Raw genomic sequence first — 24,188 nt, forward strand, 5'->3', positions numbered from 1 at the left:
CAGTCCTTAGCACATTACTCAGTTATTTAAAATTCCCATTTAATAATCCTCAAATGCATCATACCTAATCTGGTTCAGATGCTTACTGTGTCTTTTAGCAACTCACCTTTAGCCTTGTTGTTGAAAGCTGAATATGATTTGTTGGATAATAGCAACTAATAGGCATTTAGTGTGACTAAGACTTAGGCTGTGTTTAATATTAGCTTATAGCTTAAAGTGCCAGAGACTTCAAACTGTTTTTAGTTTGTTCAACTTTTTCCTGGTGGTAAGGTTGGGAGGGCAATTTCTTAGCATTTTACATGTGGAAAAAAAGTTAGGTCCTTTTTATTATTAATCTTTAAGCAGAAATTAGCTATTTCTCTGATCATTTCTTGTACTTAAAATTCTTTAAAATGGATTTTCGTATCTAACCAACAGTGAAAAATGTCAGACTAATATTGGGCTATCATCTGTTCTGTTCTCTCATTGGTACCTGGACCATATGGCAGAATTAAGATCCATGTGGCTTTGCATATTTTATCCCCAAAGTTTATTAACAGTGTTTGTGAAGGGCGAGGTGAAGGTTCCTGGAAGCACAAACCACCCACTGTAACCCAGCACAGCAGCCGGTGACCAGGACTCCCACTGCCAAGGCAGGGTAGGTATTGAAGGCACAGGATGCTCAGGGTGTGAAAGCGTCTTCGACCCAATATACTAAACAGTAGTTTGTGTATTTCTTGCAAATAGTTTACACCGGTCTCAGCGTGGCTTCTAACCCAGCGTACAGACGCTGGAGGGAAATCTTGAGCTCCCTAGCGGTCTGCAAAAGCCTTGCAGCTGCACCTGCGATGATCTGAACTTCGCGCCTGTCTAGTTCAGACCGATTAGAAGGAGCCCCTCTGCCTGCCTCCGAAGAAGCTCAACGTTGATTGGATCTTTCCGTGACCAATGGGAAGCCGCGTCCTGCGCGGGCTGGGCGGGCGGGTGGCGGCGGTTGCCGGGACACCGCGTAAACACTGGAGCGCGCGGTCCAGCCAGTGTCTCTTCTACCTGGTGGAGCCTGCGTTTGCAGAAAGGTGGTGGCTGTGGGAGCCAAGATGGTGAGCCAGTTGAGGGACTCACAACTACTTATTTATGGTTTAAAGCTCGTCTACCTCTGAAAAAGGACTCGGAAGTGCTTAATCTGAGAGCTAAGTGGGAAACTTGTGTTTGCTTTTCAGGGGCGTCGGGTGCTGTTACTTAAGGGGCAGTCGCAGTGATTTCCATTCACTGGCACCCCCCACCCTCACCCCCGCCCTGCACAGTAGTAGATCTGTTTTAAAATCTGCCTTACAGGAATTCTGAACCAATGAGTGGAGAGATGGGTCTGGGACAGAGCCAACAGATTAGTAGCAGCGGTTTACCTATTAGTTTATATTAGGAAAAGCTGGCCAGCTTCTGAATAGTACTTTGTGGCCGTGTGGTGTGGTGGTGGGTGGAAGGAGAGGAGGAATTCCCGGGGTAATGGTTAACAGCTGGGTCTGTACAATTCCATGGCCTATCTTTGAAGCCTAGTATTGGTGCTTAGAAGCTGCGGGACCTTGGGTTTAATTTCTTTTGCTTTTCATACCTCATCTATGAAATAGGGAATAATATTAGTAGTTATTTAATTAATGAAGTATTAAGCTACTACATTTACTCTTTTATTAGGTATACTCTGAATTTAGGAAGGAAGCCAAAGACTCTTCATTATTATTATTTATTTTGTTGTATTACTTCAATATATTTTTAAAATCGGACTTTGGGATATTTCAGTATGCACATTTTATCCATTATAGGCCACCCCAAAGAGAACTTTGAACTTTAGTGAAAGGCATCAGAAATTAGTAGATGAAAACTTTCGCAGAAATTTGGATATTAAAGCACTAAAAGAGATGCAGACTCAAATCAGCAAACAAATGGAGAAGAATAAAACTGATGACAGTATTGAGTGCAGGAGATTCCTCAGATTATTACAGAATGAACAGTTTGAGTTGGATATGGAAGAAGCCATCCAAAAAGTAAGTTTTACTATGATAGTTACATTTTTCTCCCCTTCATTTTCACCTTGGAAATGATAAAAGCCAACTGCTAATACTGTAGTTGTTTAGAAGGACAAAAGTCAGGTAAGGGATGCCTTATTGTAAGTCATCCAGTATGGATATGAAGAGCCAACTTTCTGGAGCTAGACTGGCTTTTAAAATCCTATACTATATCATACCTGCAGAATCTTAGGTATTTTGCTTTTACTTTTCATCTTCATCTACAACTTGGGGAGTAATAATGGTACTTCCTACTCAGAAATTTTTAGTAATAAGTAAATACATGCACAACCCTTGTTATGCCTAGTTATTGGCAAGAAGAAGTGCCCAGATTTTTTTAACATAAATGTGAAATGCATAATTATTAACTTCCACAGTTCATGTGTTACTTTCTATATATTTCTAAGGACAAAAATATAAGGATGTCTTTTCTGAATTTACTGAAATTAAACAGGTACATTATGAAGTGGTAGAAACTGAACACTTACATATTAGGTATAAATTTATTCCTATTTTAAATACTACTTTGAATAATTCATATATGTATATGTACCACATATATGTATGTGATTCCTAAAATATGGAGATCATTTTTCAATGCTATTTCTAAATATTTTAAAGGATCAAATTGATAGAAAAAGGGAAACCTATAAGTGAGATACAGGAGAAATGAAGTCTCATAAATGTGAAGGAAATATTATGATACTAGTTTTTTGAGTGCCGGCTATATATTCCCCATCTTGTAGGATATTGCAGGGAATAGCAAAACTAAGTTTTAAAAGTTGTATCCATTCCTTTGTGTTCCAAATTCCAAAAGCTTAGATGTGATTTTTTTTTTAACTTTGAGCAAGCAGATTCTATTCAATTTTTTCTATTCAATTTTTTCTATTACGTTTTGAGAAAATCCCAGATATTATACCATCTCTCTCTCTGCATGTTTTAGTATGCATCAAACAAAGTATGAATAGTTTCATGGAGTACCCTAATGACATTATTTTAAACAAATTTAAAATTTCTTAAACAAATTTCTGTGACTATATCAAAAATTGGCTTTTACAACTTTTTGTTTTAATCAGGGCCCAGTACAGTTCATACAGTATATTTGCTTGCTATGTCTAAATCCCTTTTAATCTAAAATAGCTCCTCTTTCATCCTTTGTGTTTTTAACTTCATGTTTTTTAAATATTTCTTTAGTTGTAGATGGACATAATACCTTTATTTTACTTATTTATTTTTATGTGGTGCTGAGGATCGAACCCAGTGCCTCATATATGCTAGGTAAGCACTGTACCACTGAGCTATAACCCCAGCCCTAACCTCATGTTTTTAACTTATTAAAATTACCTAGGGCAGTTGTTTAGTGTTCCACATTCTGTATTCATCTGTTTGTTTCCTCATGTTTTCTTTACTTTATGTCTCTACTTCTTATATTTTCTCTAAATGGAAGTTAGCCCTAAAGAAATGATTAATTTGAGATCAGGTCTCTTGGCAAGAATGCTTCATAGGTGATACTGGCATTATGTCACATCCTAAGGAACCTGAGGTCTGGTCATTCCACTTTTAACAATACCAGTGTTAATCACTGGGTTCAGTGAGACAGCCTCCTTCCTTAATTATAAAAGTTCTCATCAAACTTTCATAAGTAGTTTCACAAAAAAATTTTTCTTTCATTAGGAGTTGGAATAAACTGATTTTTATATTATTCCTTTCACATTTAATTAGCGAAAATTCCTTCATAATAAACTTTTCCTCATCAACTAGACTCATTTGTTCTTACTGGAAAGGGGGATAAATGGTTAATTTTAGAGTAGATTGGTATCTATGGTTTAAAATTTTTGTTTTCTTTAGTTTTTAAATGTTTTTTAAAATATCTGAACTCATGGGTCTTTATATACTTATAATTACATTATTATTCTTTTTGATGCTCAAATTATCTTGTCCTTCCCAATGAATGCTTTTTTATATTGCTTCTGTGCTCTTTTAACAAGACACTCTTAATCTTTGATATCTTCCTTGCTTTTTATCAGAACAATATGTTTTAGGCTTGTGGTGGTTAATTTTGTTTCAACTTGACAGGGCCATGGCATGCTCAGGTTATTTGATCTAACATTGTTCTGGTGTTTGGGCTAAGACTAACGTTTAAATTGGTAGATTGAGTAAAGCAGATTGCCCTCCCTAGTGAGGGTGGGCCTCATCCAGTCAGTTGAAAGCTTGAACTGAACAAAAATACTGACCCTTCACCAGATAGAAGAGAATTAATTCTTCCTGCCTGACTGATGCTTTTTCCCTGCCATTGGCCTCAAACTGAAACATTAGCCTTTTTTAGGTCTTAGTTGCTGGTCTTTGGACAGGAACTATATGTAGGTCCTCCAGGTTCTCAAGCCTTCAGACTCAGACTGGAATGAAACCATTGCCTTGTCAGCCTGGCAGTGTACCCTGCATTTCACTCTTCTCCCTTTCCTTATTTGTAATTGCCTTCTCCAACAAAAAGAAGGTTGGCTGTTGATATCTACATAGCTTTCCTTTATTCTTTCAACCCTACTATACACATAAAGTAATTTTGGAATTGCTTACCTGCACCCCTAGAGAAACAAATTTACTTCTGAAGTACAGACTGGTATAGTTCTTTCTGTCTTTAGTCTCCCATTATCGAATCAAACATTGTTTCCCAAAGTTCACGTCCATGTTCCTGTTCTCTGGTGTGGTTATGTGTTTCACTTTTAATAGGTTAATTTGCCGTAGTCTACACTCTATTGTTTCCCCCATATCTGGTTGTTTTTGTTCCTCTCTTTAACTTTTTATGTTGAAATGATTATAGATTCTCAGGAATTTGCAAAGATGGTATGGAGAGCTCCATTATGCTCTTGGCCAGTTCTTCTCACTGGTCAAGTCTTACATAATTGAAGTATAATATCAAACTCTGGAAAACGACATTGGCACAATATATCTGTATACTTACATGTTATTTTATTACATGTGTCGATGTGCTCAACCACCATCTTAAATTATAAAACTATTTTATCGCCACACAGATCTCATGTCTGCTACTCTGTTGTAACATGCACTTCTTTCAACCCTTACTGTGACTGGCAACCACTACTTTTTTTCCTCCATCTCTGTAATTTTTTCTTTTCAAAAAGTTACATAAATTTAATTTAAAAAGTTAAGCATACTAACAGAGCAGTTCTGCTTCTAAGAAGTATATACCCAAGAAATTTGAAAAACATATGGGAATTCTTTGTATTTTAATTTTTCTATGAACCCAAAATTCCAAAGAAATAAAGTCCATCTTTTTAAAGAGATAATAGTAATGGTTGCACAATATTGTAAGTACACAAAAGCTACTAAGTTGTAGATTGTGAAAGGTGAATTTTATTCACCTAAATTATCTCAATTTTTAAATTATCTCAATTTTTAAAAAAGGATGTTCCAAGAATGTTACATAGGTAGCATCAGACAGTATTTAACATATTGGGAATTGGCTTTTTCCCCTACTCAGCATGATCCCTGGAGATTCACCCAAGTTGTTGTTTATATTCCTTTTTATTGCTGAGTAGTATTCCAAAGTGTGGATATACCTAAATTTACTTGATCATTCACCTGATGAAGGTTGTCTGGTATATTTCCAGCAGTGGCTATTATGTGCTGCAGTCTGGCTGGGCACAATTCAGGAGCCACTTGTCAAAAGAAACGAACTTTATTTTTAGAACCACACACCAAACCACACAGCTCCTCAGGAAAAACCTTCAGAGCCCAACTGCCACCACCAGCTTCCCACAAGCCTCTCAACCTCCCCCCTCTCCTCCTGCTCTTGAGGCTGATTGGCTGGGTCGTGTGGGCGGAGCCAAAAAATCCCATGAGCAGCTCCGTGGTCTGAAAGGGCGGGGAAACAGCCCAATGAGCATCACCACAGAGGAGCCAATCAGTTAGCAGCTAGAAGTTGCTGGGGCCGCTGTGAGCCAATTATCAGCTGGCAGCTGGAAGTTTGCTGGGGCCCCTTTGGCTGTGGCTCTCAACAATTATGAGTAAATCTCTGTAAGTATTTGGGTACTAATTTTGAAATGAATATAAATTTTGTTTCCCTGAGATTCATGCTTAGAGTGTAGCTGTTGATTTGTGTGGTAGTTGCATGTCAGCTTTATAATAAACTACCAGACTGATTTCCAAAGTGGCTGTACTACTTTATATTCCCACCTAACATTATGAGTATACAGTTTCTCATTTTCTCACTTTTAGAGTTGCTACTATTTTTTATTTTAGTCATTCTAATAGAGATGTAGTGATATCTCAGTGTAATTTTAATTTGCATTTCATGATGGCTGATGATGTTGAACATTTTTTTCAGTCTTTATTTTTCTTAAATACGGATCTGAATTTGTAGATCTATCATTTTATATAAAATATAAAACAAGTGACATACTTTTGACAATCACTCAAATAAATGCAGAATGTGGGACATACTTTGAGCTATATGTTCTAATTTCTACAACTAATCAATGGCTTGGAAAAACAGTGCATGCATGTATGTGTAGGTGACAATTATAGAATATAAAAGAAACTTAAGAGAAATAATAACTACATGCAGGATATGGACTTTGTTTGGATTTTGATATGAACAAACAACCAGAAGAAAAATTATCTATAAGACAGGTGTGAAAGCTTGAATGTGTGTAGGTATTAGTAAGGAATTGTTAATTTATTTAGACAGTTTAATGGCATGGTTGTTATATAAAAAGAAATTCTTATCAGGTAGAAATCCATATTGAATTATTTACATGGTAAATGACATTATGTCTAAGATTTGTTGTAAAATATTATAGCGGAGAAAGAATAAGAAAATAGAGTGGAATTCAAGAGAAAAAACAATTAACACATTGTTAATTTTTGAAAGGATAAGTGAGAATAGCCTTCAACATTGTTTAAGATTCTTCCAAGTCTTTCCATGATAAAATATTTGAAAAAAGTACTTATTGAAATATTTTATACTTTAAAATAAGACATAAATAATTGAACTTTGCTGTTAAGGCATTTAGTTTTACATTGTAAAATAAACAAACTCAACCTTGGATGAAAAAAAGTCTGATTCCTCAGGACAAATAATTAAAGTTGTCTTTTTTATTCAGGCAGAAGAAAACAAAAGATTGAGGGAACTCCAGCTTGAACAAGAAGAAAAATTGGCTCTGGAATTGGCAAAATTAAAACATGAAAGTCTAAAGGATGAAAAAATGAGACAACAAGTAAGAGAAAACAGGTATTGTGGTTTCTACTATTCTATTTATTTAGTCTGTTTACTATTAAACTTTTAAGTAATTCTTAGCACCTGAAACTGAAATTTCTTTGTTTAGATCATTGCACTTATTTAATATTTTGCCTGGAAATATTGCTTTAAATCCCAGAATATTCATTTGAGAAAATAAGTTGTATTCATAGAAGTAATTGTTGAATATTTAATAAATATTAGCCCCTTCTGTTCTTTCCCTTAAGCACAAATTTTAAAATGACTTCTTATAAAAAACAGACTTACTTATTTCTAGAATAGATTTCTTTTTTTAATTAGTTCATTTTATTCATACATAATACTAGGGTTCACTTTAACATATAAACATGAAATGTAAGTCCCCAGTACTTCTCCTTTCCCTTCCTTCCTCCCTCCCCCCATCCCCTTTCTCTACTTCACTGGTCTTTCTTTTATTTATTTATGTTTTTTTTTAATTAGTACTTTGTCGATATACATAAAGATGAGCTTCACTATGGTATTTCATATATTTAGGTAGGAAATTTGGTCAGATTCATAGAACAGATTTCTTAACGATGTTTAAGATTAAATGACTTTTTAGGGACAGCCATGTCACCTGTTGATCAAACTTATGGCCAAGTTAATGTTCATCCTGTTTCTGTATAGTTGAATATATTGGAAATTTACTTTGATAATTGTTCCTTTTATTTCAAAGGACTTCTTTGTGTATCATAGGAATCATGGATGAGCTTCAGGGATTTTGAGCCTCATTAAAATATATATTCAGTATATATACCCATGTTGTATTTTTCTGGGTTTACAATTTTAATCATATTCTCTAAGAAATTATTAGTCCCAGGGGAGGAGGTGGGCTTAAAATTACTGCCAAAATCTATATGCTATACTAGTCTCAAACTATCTTTTTGAAGTCCCAATTCTCTAATCATTGTTAGCTATCACTTATGGCATTATATCATTTGAAGATGCAGCAAATATATCCTCATGCCTTTGTGTAATTCACTGATAATAAGAGTTAAATAGAAGAGTTGTCCACGTCTAGCATTGCAGATTAGATGATTCAGATTTATGTTCCCTCAGAGAAAAGAGTCTGGAGAAAATGTAAAAATAAGAACCAGGAATAGAAGGAAACCAAACTGGTGAGCCTGGCATTGGTAGCTGCATTTCTCCTGGAGGGTTCTGCTGTTACTGAAAACATAACTGAGAGTTATGCAAAGCAGAGCTTGGCTGATAAACTCATGGCAACATGTTCAATACCATTCATAAAGTTTTACTCTTAAGTTCTTATTCCTTAATAATATAATTTAATTAGATTTTATTACATAGTCATGATGGATATCTTGTAAAAGATTAGTGTAAAATATCTAGAATAAAGCATGGAGAGATAAAAGGATAAAAAATACAGATAAAAACTTAAAATAAATATGGGCTATGGTGGAAAGTTCTAACACACATAATTTTAGTCCTGGTTGCACAGATGAAAGACAATGATGTAGAAGCATTATTTGAAGAGATACTGGTCAAGAATTTTGCAAAAATGATACAAGACATAAAGTCTCAGTGTCAAACACACAAAATAATAAAAACTCTACCTAAACTCATCCTTGTCAAACTTTTGAAACTCAACAATATAAAATAATAGTAATTTTTAAAAGGATGGGGAACGTAGCTCAGTGACAGAGCACTTGCCTAGCACACAAGAGATCCTGGATTCATTCCCCGAACTGTAAGACAACAACAAAATACATAAAAATAATAAAGCAGCCAGACAAAAAGACTATTACCTTCAAATAAGCAATAATAAGAAATATCACTGAATTTTGAACAGAAACAGTAAAAACTAGAAGATGATTGATTTGAAGAGCTCAAAAAAATTATAGCTCATCCAGAATTTTATGCTTTGTGAAAAAATCTCTTCAGAATTAAGGGCAGAGTCAGTCAGTTGGATATTCTTTGAAACTGAATATGTTCACTTAACACTGCCAGAATTTTTAAGTTTTATTTTTTATTTTGTGTGTGAGCCATGCTGACATTTTGACAGACATGCAGAAATAGATTATTTGTTAGATTGATGTATTTATCTGCAAATTGGCAGGTCTAAATTCAGGGAACTTTTTGCTGTGGTGCTTAAAATGTATCATAAGCAATTCAGAATCACGTATATTAAAATTAGGCTCTTTATTTTTTTGAAACAAATACTTGTTTTTATTGTTAAAATTTTAACTATACTGCCTGGCCTCAGTATAGTTTTGATTTACATTTCCCAATTCATGAAGTAAATAGATTCCCTTCATTATATCCATTTTATACAATCATTTTCACCAAAGGAATTTTAAAATACATGTTTCTGAGATGCAGGAAAATATTCCCCCCTCTCATTTTTTATTGGTGCATTATAGTTCTACACACTGATGGGATTTTGGGGGTGGGGGTACAAAGGATTGGTCCCAGGGACATCTAACCACTGAGTCACATTCCCAGCCCTTTTTATTTTTTATTTTGACACAGGATCTCACTAAGTTGTTTAGGCCCTTCCTAATTTGCTGAGACTGACTTTGAACTTGCAGTTCTCCTGAGCTGCTACCATTACAGGTGTGCACCACTACACCCAACATTTGTTGTTACATATTTGTATATGCACACAATACACAATATAACAACATAATTTGGCCAATATCACTCCCTGGCAGCTCCCCTCTTCTTCCCCACTTCCCACTCCTTGGTCCCTTTCCTTTATTGATCTCCTTTTGATTTTCATGCCTGCACCTTTTCCTTTCTCCTCTCTAGCTTCTGCATATTAGAGAAAGCATATGACCCTTAACCTTGTGAGTTTGACTTATTTCATTTAACATAATTGTCTCTAGTTCCATCCATTTTTCTGTAAATGACATAATTTCATTTTCTTTATGGCTGAATAAAGCTTCATGGTGTATATATGCCACATTTTCTTTATCCATTCATCTACTGAAGGACACCTGGGCTGTTTCCATAGTTTGGTTGTTGTAATTGTGCTGCTATAAACTTGAGTATGCATCATTGTAGTATGATGACTTTGATTCTTCAGGATAAATACTGGGGAGTGGTATAGCTGGGTCATAAGATAAGTCTATGCCTATCTTTTGAGGAACCTACATATTGATTTCCATAGTGGTTGTACTAATTTACAATCCAGCTGCTGGCATAATAAAATTATTTCTTTTCTTCCATATCCTCTCCAGCATTTATTATCTTCATTTTTATTATTTACATTCTTGATGACTGCCATTCTGACTGGTATGAAATGAAATCTTAGTGTAGTGTAGGGGTTTTTCTGCAGAGTCGGGGGAGTGGCACTGGTGTTTAACCCAGGAGCACTTTACCATTGAGCTACCTCCCCAGCCCTTTTTAAATTTTTATTTATTTTGAGACAGGGTCTCACTAAATTGCTTAGGGCCTTGCTAAATTGCTGAGGCTGGCCTTGAACTTGTAATCCTCCTATCTCAACCTCCTCAGTCACTGGGATTACAAACGTGCACTACTATGCCTGGCCTCAGTGTAGTTTTGATTTACATTTCCCAAATTGCTAATCATGTTGAACATTTTTTTTCATATATTTGTTGGCCATTTGTATTTCTTCTTTTGAGAAGTGACTTTTTAATTCATTTGCCCATTTATTAATTGGGTTATTTGATTCTTTTTGGTGTGAAGTTTTTTAAGTTCTTTGTACATTCTACTCTGTCAAAAGAGTAGCTAGCAAAGATTTTCTGCCATTCTGTAGGCTCTCTCTTTACACTCCTAATTGTTTTCTGTGTTGAACAGCTTTTTAATTTGATGCCGTCCCATTTATTAACTCTTGGCATTATTACCTGAGCTTTAAGGGTCCTATTGAGAAAGTCATTGCCTGTGTCTGTATGCTACAGTGTTGACCCTATGTTTTCTTCTAGGAGTTGCATAGTTTCTGGTCTAATTCCTTGGTCTTTGACCCATTTTGAGTTGATTTTTATGTAGAGTGAGGGATAAGGGTCTAGTTTCATTCTTCTACATATGAATAACCAATTTTCCCAGCATCATTTGTTAAAAAGGTTATCTTTTCTCCAATGTATGTTTTTAGCATCTTTGTCAAGGATCAAGTGACTATAGGTGTGTGGGTTTGTCTCTGTGTACTATTCTGTACCATTGATCTATGTGTCTGTTTTTATGTCAGTACCATGCAGTATTTTTAATATAGCTTTTTATAAAAATCCTAGGTGTGGACTTTCTAATGAGCTTCCCTGGTAGACAGCATTTCTCATGTGTTGATACAAGTCAGTAATTTACTGAGTGAACCACGCATGTTATGTGAGACTCCACTGAGAGAGGACTTTTGGAAGCTTGCACCTGGTTTCCTCTGGATTTCACCCATGTGTCTTCTTCCTTTGCCAGTTTTGCTCTGTTACCTTTCACTGGAATTTGTTATAGCAGTTGAGTAAAACTATATGTTGAGTCCTGTGTAGCCTCTTAGTGAATCATTGAACCTGGGGGTGGTTGTGGAACCCCATCATAGAAGCAAAAAGGGGAAAAAAGAGAACACAGAACGGAGGACAAGTAGAAGATACTGGGCTTGTCAACTTAAACTCAACTATATTAGTAGTTATGGTAAACATATTTGAACTATTTACCATAATAGATGACATATTGTACCGAAATGAAAGCATCAACAAATTGTCAAAGAATTCAATTTATACATAGTATGCTCTCTGATTAAAGTGGAATTACACTAAATATCAGAAACAAAAATATTACCAATCTCTAGATTAGTATATTTTCAAATGTATTTCAAAATAACCTTTGGATCAAAAAATAATAATCAAAGTTGAAATTAGAAAGTATTTTAACTGATAATGAAAATACCTCATAGTAAAAGTTGTGGGATTGGAGTGACATTAACAAAATAGCAGCGTGGGCAGCTCCAAACTCCTGTCCCTCCCCACCTCTTCCCCTACCAGAAATATCAAAAAACATGGAGAAGTAGTCAGAAGCAACTTTATAAAAACTCTGGATAATATCCAAAGATTTATAGCAACCAAGCAAATATTGAATCAAGAAAAAGTCACCTTAAAAATGGTAGGAAGGTTTTGTGGTACTTTTATTTGCCCCTGTTGGATCCCCTCCTAGCTCTGAGGCAGTCTTTAAGCCCTAGTTCCTAGTGAGACCTTGCTCCCTGGTTTAAGGAGGGAGCAGAGCATACCTTATTTACAATTTATTGTTTATGTCTGTTCTAACTTGCCTTGAGGCTACCTGGAGGATTAACACAAAATTTTCATCTCTGTTTGACCTAACTCAGAACTCATTTAGATTGGAAGAACAATTCATATTTCTGATAATGATTTAATATTCAAATATATAAAGAAAAATGATAATTCAACAACAAATACCAAACAACCCTATTCAAACAATGGCCAAAGCACTTAAATAGATATTTATATCAAGAAGATACACAATAGGCGATCAGCACTTGAAAAGATATTCAACATCATTAGTCACTAGGAAAATGCAAATTAAAGCCACAACAAGGTGTTGTGTCACTGGTTAGGCTAGTTAAAAACAATAGAAAATAACAATTGGAACCCTCAGACATTGCTGATAGGAATGTGAGTCATCCATTAAGGAACTAATTTATTTCTCCTATGGATCTAAAATAATACCAGTTGTATACTATCTTTGAGAAAATTTAAAATGTTGTCACTTAATTTTCTGTGGAGCTTAATTCTCTTAAGGATCTGCAGATTTAAATTTGACTTTTTCCCCCACAGTATTGAGCTCAGAGAATTGGAGAAGAAATTAAAAGCAGCTTACATGAATAAAGAAAGAGCAGCCCAGATTGCTGAGAAGGATGCCATTAAATATGAGCAAATGGTAATGTTGTTTCTGGTCACTTTGTTTTTAGTATGATAAAGAAAACCAAAAAAGAGTCCTTTTTTTTTTTTTTAATTGTTGCATTCTGTAAAGAATTTATACTGGGGGCTGGAGATTTGGCTCAAGTGGTAGCGAGCTCGCCTGGCATGCGTGCGGCCTGGGTTCGATCCTCAGCACCACATACAAAAAAAGATGTTGTGTCTGCCAAGAACTAAAAAATAAATATTAAAAAAAAAATTCTCTCTCTCTCTCCCCCCTCTTTCTTAAAAAAAAAAATAATTTATACTGCACGATTTCCAAATACTGATATACCTTTCAGATTCTTAAGGTATCCAAAATTTTCAGTGATTTCATAGGAAATATTGTTTAACTTAATATTAGAACCTTTCAGCTGATAACTATATTTTTTGCATGTTGGTTTATATTTTGATAATTTTGTATAGGAAACTTGTCTATTTTACAAAAGCAGCCCCTTTCTCAAGTTTCTATTTGTTCCCCTTTTCTGACTCCTCACATGTTACCCAGTTGAGGGCAAGGAGTATAATACAGTATAAATATAAAGTACAGTCCATAAGTTAACACAAACAGGGTATACATTATCTCTTGAGTTTGTATCATCACACAGAAAGGCCAATTATATATGAATATATGTACACATAGGTGTGTATATCAACGTAAATATGTTCATACACACAGTTATAGAGGTGATATCAAAATAGTTAACTAGTGCAGTATTCATTAGGAATAGATGCAGGCTATAAATGGTATATATGTTTTGTGCATATATATATTTGTAGGAATTAATATAGCATGCTATTAATAGTGAAAACCTTAGATATAGCAATAGCAGCTGGTAGGAAAATGTGAGAGGCTTCATTGCCTCTATCCTCTATTTGAAAGGATATCCTCTGTTTGAAAGGATAAATTCTATCCTTTCAAAATAAACTAGAACACAATGTATGATTTGTCCAGTGGTTTGTAGTTTTAATTATCCTGATAGTTGAGGTTATTCAAGACCATTATAGATATTCTAATCTGATTTCTAAATGAATTGCTGCTATTTTCTAAGTCAAAATTGATCCACAAAATTGAAACCAAATACTCCTAGGACTTGACTTAACTAGGTGTCAGATATCTAGGTACTAGTATTTGGCTCTGTCTCTCTGAGCTTATGTTTTCTCATCTGTAAAATAAGAACAATATATTTCTATAAGTATGTTTTAATCTGTACATAAAAGTTTTTTTTAAAGAATTTAGTCAACATGTACAAAGAAAAGTGCAAGGAAATTTTGGTTAAGATACATTAACAGGGTACATGTTATAAGCATTAATTATATAACGAATGACATTTATCATTCATATTTTAATCTGCTTTTTATATTTGATGCTGTTAAAGCTATGATGTGGACCAGGTGCCTTGGTACATGCCTGTAATCCCAGTGGCTTGAGAGGCGGAGGAAGGAGATTGTGAGTTCAAAGCCAGCCTTAGCAATTTAGCAAGGTGCTAAGCAACTCAGTGAGATCCTTTCTCTAATAAAATACAGATGGGGGTAGGGATGGGCTCAGTGGTCGAGTGCCCCTGAATTCAATCCCTGATACCCCCCCACACCCAAAAATGCTAGGATGTGATCATAAAGGCAAACATTAATTTTAAAAAATGCTCCATTATATTTAATTTAAACATATTTTGTTAAATGATTTGAAATTGCTCAAAATAATTAAGGGATTTAATCCATCCAAGAAAAGGATTGTCTCTAACTCAGTACAGAGTGTATTAAAACTGCAGAAAACAGGCACAGTAGCATATATAACCCTTTCAAGTAAAAGAGATTACAAAGGGCCTTTAATACATGAGAAAGAAGAAACTCAAGGGATGATGGCAGGAAAGAAAGCTTCAACTAGGAGAAACTTAATAGCTGCTCAGAGTCATTTAATAGCAGACCTATATGAAAATGGCAGTACCATCTTGATTCCAAATAGCAACTGATACTATGAAAAATCAAAATTGAGAATCAACTTATAACAAAAGAAAAAGATCACTACTGCTTTCATAGTTTAAAATGGTTACTAATAAAGTACTCATAATTTTTCTTACTGTTTTTCTGGTATAGACTTATTGATTATCCTTATCAGGTATTACCCAAGCATCATCATTCAGACCCTTTAGGTCACAATGACTTACTTTTGACTTTTTTACCTAGACAGCTGAAAAAATTTATTTTATGTAACAGGCTTTATAATGTTCAGTTACATTTATTTAAAGTATTTTATCATACTGGGTTCAGATTTGAAAAGAGAAAGATAAAGTTTGTTTTAATATCAGAAACGTGATGCTGAAATAGCCAAGACCATGATGGAAGAGCACGAGAGAATGATGAAGGAAGAACATGCTGCCGAAGATAGAAAAAACAAAGTTAAAGCGCTGTACTGTCTTGACTTGGAGAAACAACTGGAAGAACAAGAGAGAAAAAAGCAGGAAGCTTATGAGCACTTGCTGAAAGAGAAACTCATGATTGATGAAATTGTTAGAAAAATCTATGAAGAAGATCAAATGTAAGTTTGTCATGGAAACTTAAAATTCTTAATGCCTGAACGTTTACTTCGGATTTGTCATAGGTTTGTTGTGAAGAGGTGAAGCACATATAACAGTGTGAATACATAGTAAATGCTCAATAAATATTATGATCACAAAAATTGAGACCAGCTCTTCTTTATCTTTGTCAGCATGATTGTTAATAAGTATCTCATATTTAATAAATGCTTATTTACTACTGATTGACCTAAATCTTTGTTTCTTAAATATATCCATACCATATGTTATGGGACATATTTTCTGATAAATTTCCTTAGTAGACAGCTTAAGAGTAGACTACAAGGCTCATGTTAACAGGTCATAGCCTTTCTGAAATGAGATGCATAAAACTCCATTAGTAGGTTAAAAGAGAAGTACAGTAGTATTTTATCCAGAGAAAATTTGTAGTGACACGTAATAGGCATTTGTAGTGTTAATGAACAAACTGTAAATAGGGAAGTTGTTTCCCTGAACATTATTATTAACAGAAGGAACTTTTTATTTTTTTATATTTTATTATTTCTTTTACTATAAAACTATATCTGCTATTGCTCTTTAGGGAAAGACAACAAAAATTAGAAAAAATGAATGCAACTAGAAAATATATTGAGGAGTTTCAGAAAGAGCAGACTATCTGGAGAAACAAGAAACGTGAGGAGATGGAAGAAGAAAACAGAAAAATCATAGAGTTTGCTAACATGCAGCAGCAAAGAGAAGAACAAAGGATGGCAAAAGTTCAGGAAAATGAGGAAAAAAGGCTGCAGCTTCAGAATGCGGTATTAAAATAACCACTTCTCTGACAATGGTGAATTTATGAAATAATTAGGTATTGAATTTGGATCCTATAAATATATATATATATTTTAATTTAATAGCTGACTCAGAAATTGGCAGAAATGCTGCGGCAACGTGAAGACCTGGAACAAGTACGACAGGAATTATACCAGGAAGAACAAGCTGAAATATACAGGAGGCAACTAAGAGTAAGTTTCAGATATTAAAAGAATTATTAATAGAAGACTATAATATTGAGATGAAGCAGTAGAGTGAGTAAATTTAAACCCAACCTATCGATAATTGCACTCTAGGTAAATGGTGTAAACAATGCAGTTAAGACATTTTCAAGTTGAATAAAAAAGCTGCACTCAGAGAGTTCATAGACTGTATCATAAAGTGTAATGTAACTGTGTTGTCTGTAATCAGCAAATTTAAGTATGAAGACAACATGTAGTTTAAAGCAAAAAGAGATATATACTACATAGACCCTAGTCAATTAAAAGCAAGTTGGAGTGCCTATTTTAATATAAGACCAAGTCAACTTCAGAACAAGGATTTTTGTAAGATTAATGTAGTGGGTATAATAGTTCTAAAGGCATATGAACCTAACTAGCAAACCTTTTATAATACATGAAGCAAAACTGACAGGTTTGAAAAGAGAAATAGACAAATCCACAATCAAGAGTTAAAGATTTTAATATTCCTTTCTTACTAATATATAGACTAAGTGATCTGAATCACAGGATACAGTGCTGAGCAACAATGTCAACAAACCTGACTTAACTGATATTCAGAGAATACTCCACCCAACAACAGCAGGATACAAATTCCGTTCAAGTACACATAGAACATTCACCAAGACAGATCATATTCTAGGACATAAGTAACTCTCAATAAATTCACAGGGTTTTAAAACATACCAAGTATGTTTTCTGACTACAGTGTAATTAAATTAGGAATCAATATTGAAAATATACATGTAAAATCCTTAAAAATATTTTAAATAAACAATGCACTTCTAAATAAGCAGTGAGCACAGGAAGAAGTCATAGTGGAAATTAGATCTTTCAAATTTATGATAAAAGAAGAGTATACCAAAATATGTGCGAAGCAGCTAAAGCAGTACTTAATGGGGAGTTCATGTGTTTTAATAAATAAGTTAGAAAATAACAATAATGAAAAATTAATGATCCTAAGTCTACACAAAAATCTGTATATTAATGTTCATAGCAGCACCATTCATAATAACTAAAAGTGAAAATAACCTAATGAACTCATAAGCAAAACATATTTATATATTTATTTTTGGTTAACTTTATTAAAGGTCTTTCAGCTTAACTGATTTTTTTTTAAAAACCAGCCTTTTGTTTCGTAAATTATTATTTTTTTGTTTCCTAATTTTAAATCCATTAGATTCCAGGTCATATCTTTATTATTTTCTTTCTCTTGCTTTCAGTTTACTTTACTTCTCTTTTTATAGGTTCTAGAGGTAGAAGCTGAGATTATTTTAGACTTTTCTCACATGCATGCAATTAGTGTTACACAGGTTTACTATCTTTTATTGCTTTCAGAGTGTTCCATATTTTGGAGTGTTTGGATTTGGGAATATGTTTATGGACTTCACTGGTTAAGCATCCTTAATCTAAAAACCCTAAGTTAGAAATTCTCTAAAATTCAAATCTTGACATGCCAGCATGATGCTGTGTAAAAGCTTTGGATTTTGGATATTGAATTTTTTGAATTAGGGATACTGAATCTGCATATGCATTTTCCTAAATGTGTGTGCGTATTTGGTGCTATAAATGTCTCTCAGTCCTTATTTAGTTGCATCTCACAAATTTTGCCGCATCTTATTTTCATTAACTAAAATTTACTGATTTTTTTCTTTCTTTCTTCCTTCTCGGTACGGGCCATTGGACCCAGGGTTGCTTAACTACTGGGCACATATCCCCAGTCCTTTTTTATGTTTTTATTTGAGACAGGGCCTTGCTAAGTTGTTAAGGCTGGCTATGAACTTTCGATCCTCCTTCCTCATCCTCCCAAAGCACTGGGATTACAGGTGTGCACCACTATACTTGGCTCTGATTTTTCTTAAGACTTCTTTCTTCATTCATTATGGAGAATTATGCTGCTTAATTTCCAAATATCCAGATATTTTTCCTGCTATCTTTTTAGTTACTGATTTCTGATTTGATTCCACTGTGATCAGGAACACACTCAGTTTGATCTCGATTTCATTAAATTTGTTCTGGGGCACTAGAGTGCATATTCTGCTCTTGTTGATTAAATCGTTTATACATGTTGGTTAGGTACTACTTGGTGATATGGTGTTGACTCTTTCTCATCCCTACTGATTTTCTGTGTTGGTTGTTCTGTCAAGTGTTAAGAGAGGGTTTATTGATGTCTCTAACATATTGTGAATTTGTGTATTTAGCCTTTCAGTTATATCAGTATTTTTAAAATTGAGGTATAATTCACATGACATAAAATTTACCAGTTTAGCTATTTTAAATAAAAGTGTATAATTCAGAGGCATTTAGAATGTTCACAATGTTGTGAAACTATCACCTCTAATTCCAAAACATCTTCATTACCTGAGAAGGGTATTTGTGTGCATTCTCTTCTACCCTAGCCCCTGACAACCACTTGTCTACTTTGTGCCTTATAGACTTTACTACTAGTTATTTTCATATAAATGTGACCTTTAATGCTCAGCTTTTTTCTTTTAGCATATTTTTTTTTTTCTTGTGCTGAAGATTGAACCCAGAACCTTGCAAATGCTGGGTACTCTGCCACTGAGCTGCATCCTCAGTTCTAACATTACGTTTTTAAAGGTCATTCATGTATCAGTAATTCATTCATTTTTTGACTAAATAATATGCATTATATGGACATACCACATTTTGTTTATCTATTCAACAGTTGATTTTTTTTGTTTCTACCTTCTGATGTTTTTGAATATTGCTACTATGAATATTTGTATACAAGTTTTTGTTAGAACGCCTTTAAAAATTATTTTGGGTATATTCATAGAAGTGGAATTGCTAGGCCATTTTGTGTGTTTGGGTGGGGGGTCTGAAGACTGAACCCAGGGCCTCAGGCATGCTAGGCAAGTGCTCTATTGCTGAGCTATCTACCTCAGCCCCAGTATGGTAATTTTGTGTTTAATTTTTTTATGAACTGCCTAACTTTGCTTTTTACAAAGGCTGTACCATTTTACATTCTCATGCTAATAATGTCTGAGGGTTCCAATGTCTCCACATTTTTACCAACTCCTGTTATTTTAGTTTTTAGTATATTAACTCAAAATGGGACTCAGATATGAACAAAAAAGCTAGAACTATATAATTTACAGAAGCAAACACAAGAAGGTCTTCATGAAATTGGGAATGGCATTTGTTGATAGGTTTAAAGAAGGCATGTCTTTTAAAGAAAAATTTAGAGATTGAGCTTTTTCACCATTAATAACTTCCTAACATTTCTAGGAAAATGAAATGCAAACCACAGTCTGGGATAAAATATTTCCTATATTTCAATCTTGCAGAAAACCTTTATGTAAGTTGTAAAGAACACTTTACTGTATGTATACTGAAGTCTTTAAAGAATCCAATCTTTAAGGAAGCAAAAAGATTTTAACATATTCTTCACAAAACAAGATATATGCATGTAATAAATTGTAACTAGTACTATTGTTTTGTATAATAATTTTCAGCTTTATCAAAACAAATTGTTCTTTTAGATACACTGGTTCATTAGTGAGGAGGAAATCGCTACATACATGTATTGATATAAAAATACATTGCATGTATGTTCTTGATTAACAACATAAGAATGTAAAAAATATGTACAGACCCTTTTAGAATATCTTAATGTAATTCACATACATAAGATCAAACTGTGCAGAAAAGTTAATAAAATGATAAATGAAGGCATATCAGGTATTTATGAACAATTAGGAAGCAGATAGATTCAGGGTTATCACCAGATAAACTAGAACATCAAACAAATCCTAAGTATTACAGATAAAAAATATAATTGATACTGAAGGTGTAATAAAAGAAACTAATCTTCCATGTAGCATTGCCTTGAAATACATAATTTTTAAAGCTATTAGAAATCTAAAGGAAATTTACCAGCATAATGCAAGGGAAATGCGAGAAATTAGTAAGAAATATTTTAATCAACTAACTAAATATTCAAAAACATCTTTCTCGGTTATTGATTGAAGAGAAAAACTGCAACTATTTAGAGGATACTATTTCTATATATCAAAATATATAAGATTTTATAATACTGATACCTGTGGCAATTAGTGAAGTTTCGTGGAAAAAAAATAGTGAACTTAGAAAAAGGATACAAATTCAAGTATTAGAGCAAGAATGTATAAGGAAATAAAGATTACAAGTGGAAATTAACTAAGATTAGGAAAACACACTATCAATTAATCTAGTTGCTTACTATTAAGGAAAAACTAAGACATTTTATCAAAAAGAACATAAAAAAAGTCCAAATAGATTAAGAAAGGATAAGTGGTCTATCAAAGGAAATATAGAGACGATCAGGGGAAAAAAGAGGTTACTTATTCAATTATATATTAATGTGGAAATCTAAACCAGCCGATTTTCCAAATGTTGTATGATCAGGCAAAATATTATGACAGCTATCTCCTGCCTCCAATACTTTTTTGCCTTGCCTCATGTCCTCTCAGTCCCACCTTCTGATTTCAGTGACAGCTATGGAGAACTTTTATGAAAGCTTAGACTGACTCGGTGCTGACAGTTTCTGGGAGCAGAAAGTTAACATCCACATACTCCTTACAAGGTCCTGACAGGACTGAGCCTCAGTTGTCCACCATGGTCACCAGCTCAGCGATGTAACATTGTGTGTTTGCTTTTCTTCCTTTCCCATTTTACTCTGCTTGTCCCTCCCTGCTATTTACTGGTATTATCTCCCCCAGTAAAATATCTAGTCTGTAGGAGAATCTAGATTAGGAGATCTCCTGAAAGTTCCCAGAATCAAAGTAGTTTTATAGCAAATTATTTCAAAGTTTCAATGAACAGCTGTTTCTAAAACCACAGAATGGAAAATCATGCAGTTCATGGTATATAATTTTAATAATACTGATCGAGACTTATCAAAGAGTACAGGAACACTCTACATTGGAAATATTTTATTTTTGCCAAACATTTACCTGTTTTTTAGCTAGATGTCTTCACTATTGAATTGAACTAAAATTTTGTATGGGAGATGGATTTCAGGAAATATCAACTATATTACTATATTAACTTTGGTATATATTATATTTCTGTATGCAGAGTGTTGTGATAAACTCTAGAGGAATTCCAAACCAAATGAGACAGTAACTCTGCCCTCAAGGAGCCTTCTACATAATACATAGCAAATAAACACAAAATATATATTATAGAAACATTTATGCAGCCAGCATCCCAATGAAAAACAAAATATGTCCTCTAGGAAATTATTTTCAGTGAGGACATATGACATATTATATATATAATATACAATTAGATGATAAATTGATGTTTTTTAATTAAGAGGCCAGAAAGGAAGATGAATATTAGACTGGAGAAAACTTTATAGACAGAGTAGGACTTCAAGGTACATAATGAAGAAGGGACAAAGAAGAGAAGAATACTCAATGTAGCTATATATAGGGAACAGTGTTGATAAAGCTGATGTTCACTTACTCTACCCACCCTTTTTGGAAACAGTTGTTTTACTATATTATAAAAACTAAAAAGTAAAAATGACTCTTCTTTTAGTTAAGGTCTTCATATGACCTAGATTATCTCCCACACTTGTCTCCCTCCTTTTAAGGTGTGAAGATACAAGTGAGCAAAATGAGATAACAGCCACACCACAGGAAGAGCAGATCATTTAGGGGCAGTTTTGACAGCATTGTCATGGGGAAACATTGGTTTTCTGGTCCTTCCAGAAGTCCTGTATGCAACACAATGACCTGTAGTAAATCTTTTATGGTCCCTGTTATCTGTAAGAACCCTCACCAATACAGGTGTTAAGACAGTTATTTTAGATGCATTGAGGATATTGGCTTACATGGAGCTTGTGCTAGAATTGGGCAAAGTTGGTTAGATTTTTAAAAAAGGAATTATAACTATATATATATATATGTAAATTATAACTTTATATATAATATATATATGTATACATATACATATAATTTTTTTATAATAGTCCTAATTGAATAGACAGATGATAAAGCAAGACTAGTAAAACATAATTAGAATTTAGGTTTTAGATGTGGATGATTACTGTAAAATTCTTTAAATTTTTTGGTGTGTTTGAAATTTTTCATCAATGTTTGGAAAATAAAACTTGGAGGAAAAGAGTTTTGCTGCTTCAAGTGAATTTGAATTTCCCTGAAAATTGTCTAATTGTCATTGTTAGATTATTGTTTTTAAATTTTAAAGAATTTTGAGAATGAAAAGAGTATTAGAAGACTAAAGTTGGATAAATGCAGCTTTGATAAACAGGAAGTTGGAAACTGAAAAATACTTAGTGGTTTGGACAGCTGTTTCCGGCAAGTTTCTAGAATGATTCATAGTTGGTGCACATTTCAGAGACCACAGATTAATAGTCAGGTGTGCAAAATTAACTCTTTTCAAAGTGTTATATGTTAATTATGAGTATAGAACCAAGATCAGAAATATATACCGTAATAGAAAGCTATCCAAAGGAACGTGTCCTTTATCCAAATAGTTTTAAATGGTGGGGCAAAGTGTCATAAAAAGGCATAATGATTACTAAATTAACTTATCTACATTATTTAGGAAAAAGTAGAAGAGAAATTGAGAAAGCAGAGAGAGTTGAAGCAAGATTTTGAAGAACAAATGGCTTTGAAGGAATTAGTATTACAGGCTGCAAAAGAAGAAGAGGAGGCTTTTAGAAAAACAATGCTAGCTAAACTTGCTGAGGATGATCGAATAGAATTAATGAATGCTCAGAAACAAAGAATGAAGCAACTGGAACATAGAAGGGCTGTGGAAAAACTTATTGAAGAACGTCGAAACCAGTTTCTTGCAGACAAGGTAAGAATAAAAGGTTTTTTGTTGGCACTGAACAGCAATCAACTTATCTGTTCATCCACTAAACATTTACTGAGACCTTTTTATATGCCAGTGTTAGATATCTGTTTATCAATCATACGATATATTTTCTGACCAAGCATTTATTAAGGAATCAAGAAACTATTTATTGGTGTTTTGTATGTGCTAAATATGGTTTGGTGTTGAGAACATAAAGGTAAATACAGCTAAGTCTATGTCATCTGTGAATTTATGGTCTTGGTGGAGAGAACAATACAAAAACTAATTATAAAGATTTGTCACATGCATGTACTGTTATATAGATATGCATGGTGTTGATGGCAGAGTAGAGCTGACAGGGCATGAGTACCTGGAACACTGTGTTAAGAAGCTGGACCTTTACCAGTGAGAGTCACTGAACGAGGAGAACTGGGAGGTCAGACAATGTTGCAGGGTCAGAACCCCTGCAGGCAGTCCTGAGAGGGCCACATGTAAAGCTGTGAAAAGGAAGGTATTTTGGTCACAGCAACAAAAGCCTAACACACCTTGGAATCATTCCTAGATTTTCCCTCTTACTCAATTAATGATTTTTATTTGGTTACCAA

At 33.9% G+C, this 24,188-nt stretch overlaps 1 protein-coding gene across 2 annotated transcripts in view; it reads left to right on the forward strand.

Annotated features, from left to right (window-relative positions):
• Positions 1-949: 949 nt before the first annotated feature.
• The window catches only part of Mns1 (meiosis specific nuclear structural 1), a 33,924-nt gene continuing 10,685 nt past the window's right edge, over positions 950-24,188 (forward strand). The window contains exons 1-8 of one of the 2 annotated variants that reach the window (XM_021726924.3): positions 950-1,079; positions 1,797-2,018; positions 7,163-7,290; positions 13,065-13,167; positions 15,491-15,720; positions 16,299-16,515; positions 16,615-16,722; positions 23,329-23,586. In XM_021726924.3, the coding sequence (XP_021582599.2) occupies positions 1,077-1,079; positions 1,797-2,018; positions 7,163-7,290; positions 13,065-13,167; positions 15,491-15,720; positions 16,299-16,515; positions 16,615-16,722; positions 23,329-23,586 (1,269 nt within the window). In that variant the 5' untranslated portion in view covers positions 950-1,076. The remainder of the gene's footprint in view (positions 1,080-1,796; positions 2,019-7,162; positions 7,291-13,064; positions 13,168-15,490; positions 15,721-16,298; positions 16,516-16,614; positions 16,723-23,328; positions 23,587-24,188) is intronic. The other variant, XM_078049577.1, reaches the window with a different exon arrangement.

This window comes from Ictidomys tridecemlineatus, chromosome 5, assembly GCF_052094955.1.
Source record: "Ictidomys tridecemlineatus isolate mIctTri1 chromosome 5, mIctTri1.hap1, whole genome shotgun sequence".
Lineage (NCBI taxonomy): Eukaryota > Metazoa > Chordata > Mammalia > Rodentia > Sciuridae > Ictidomys > Ictidomys tridecemlineatus.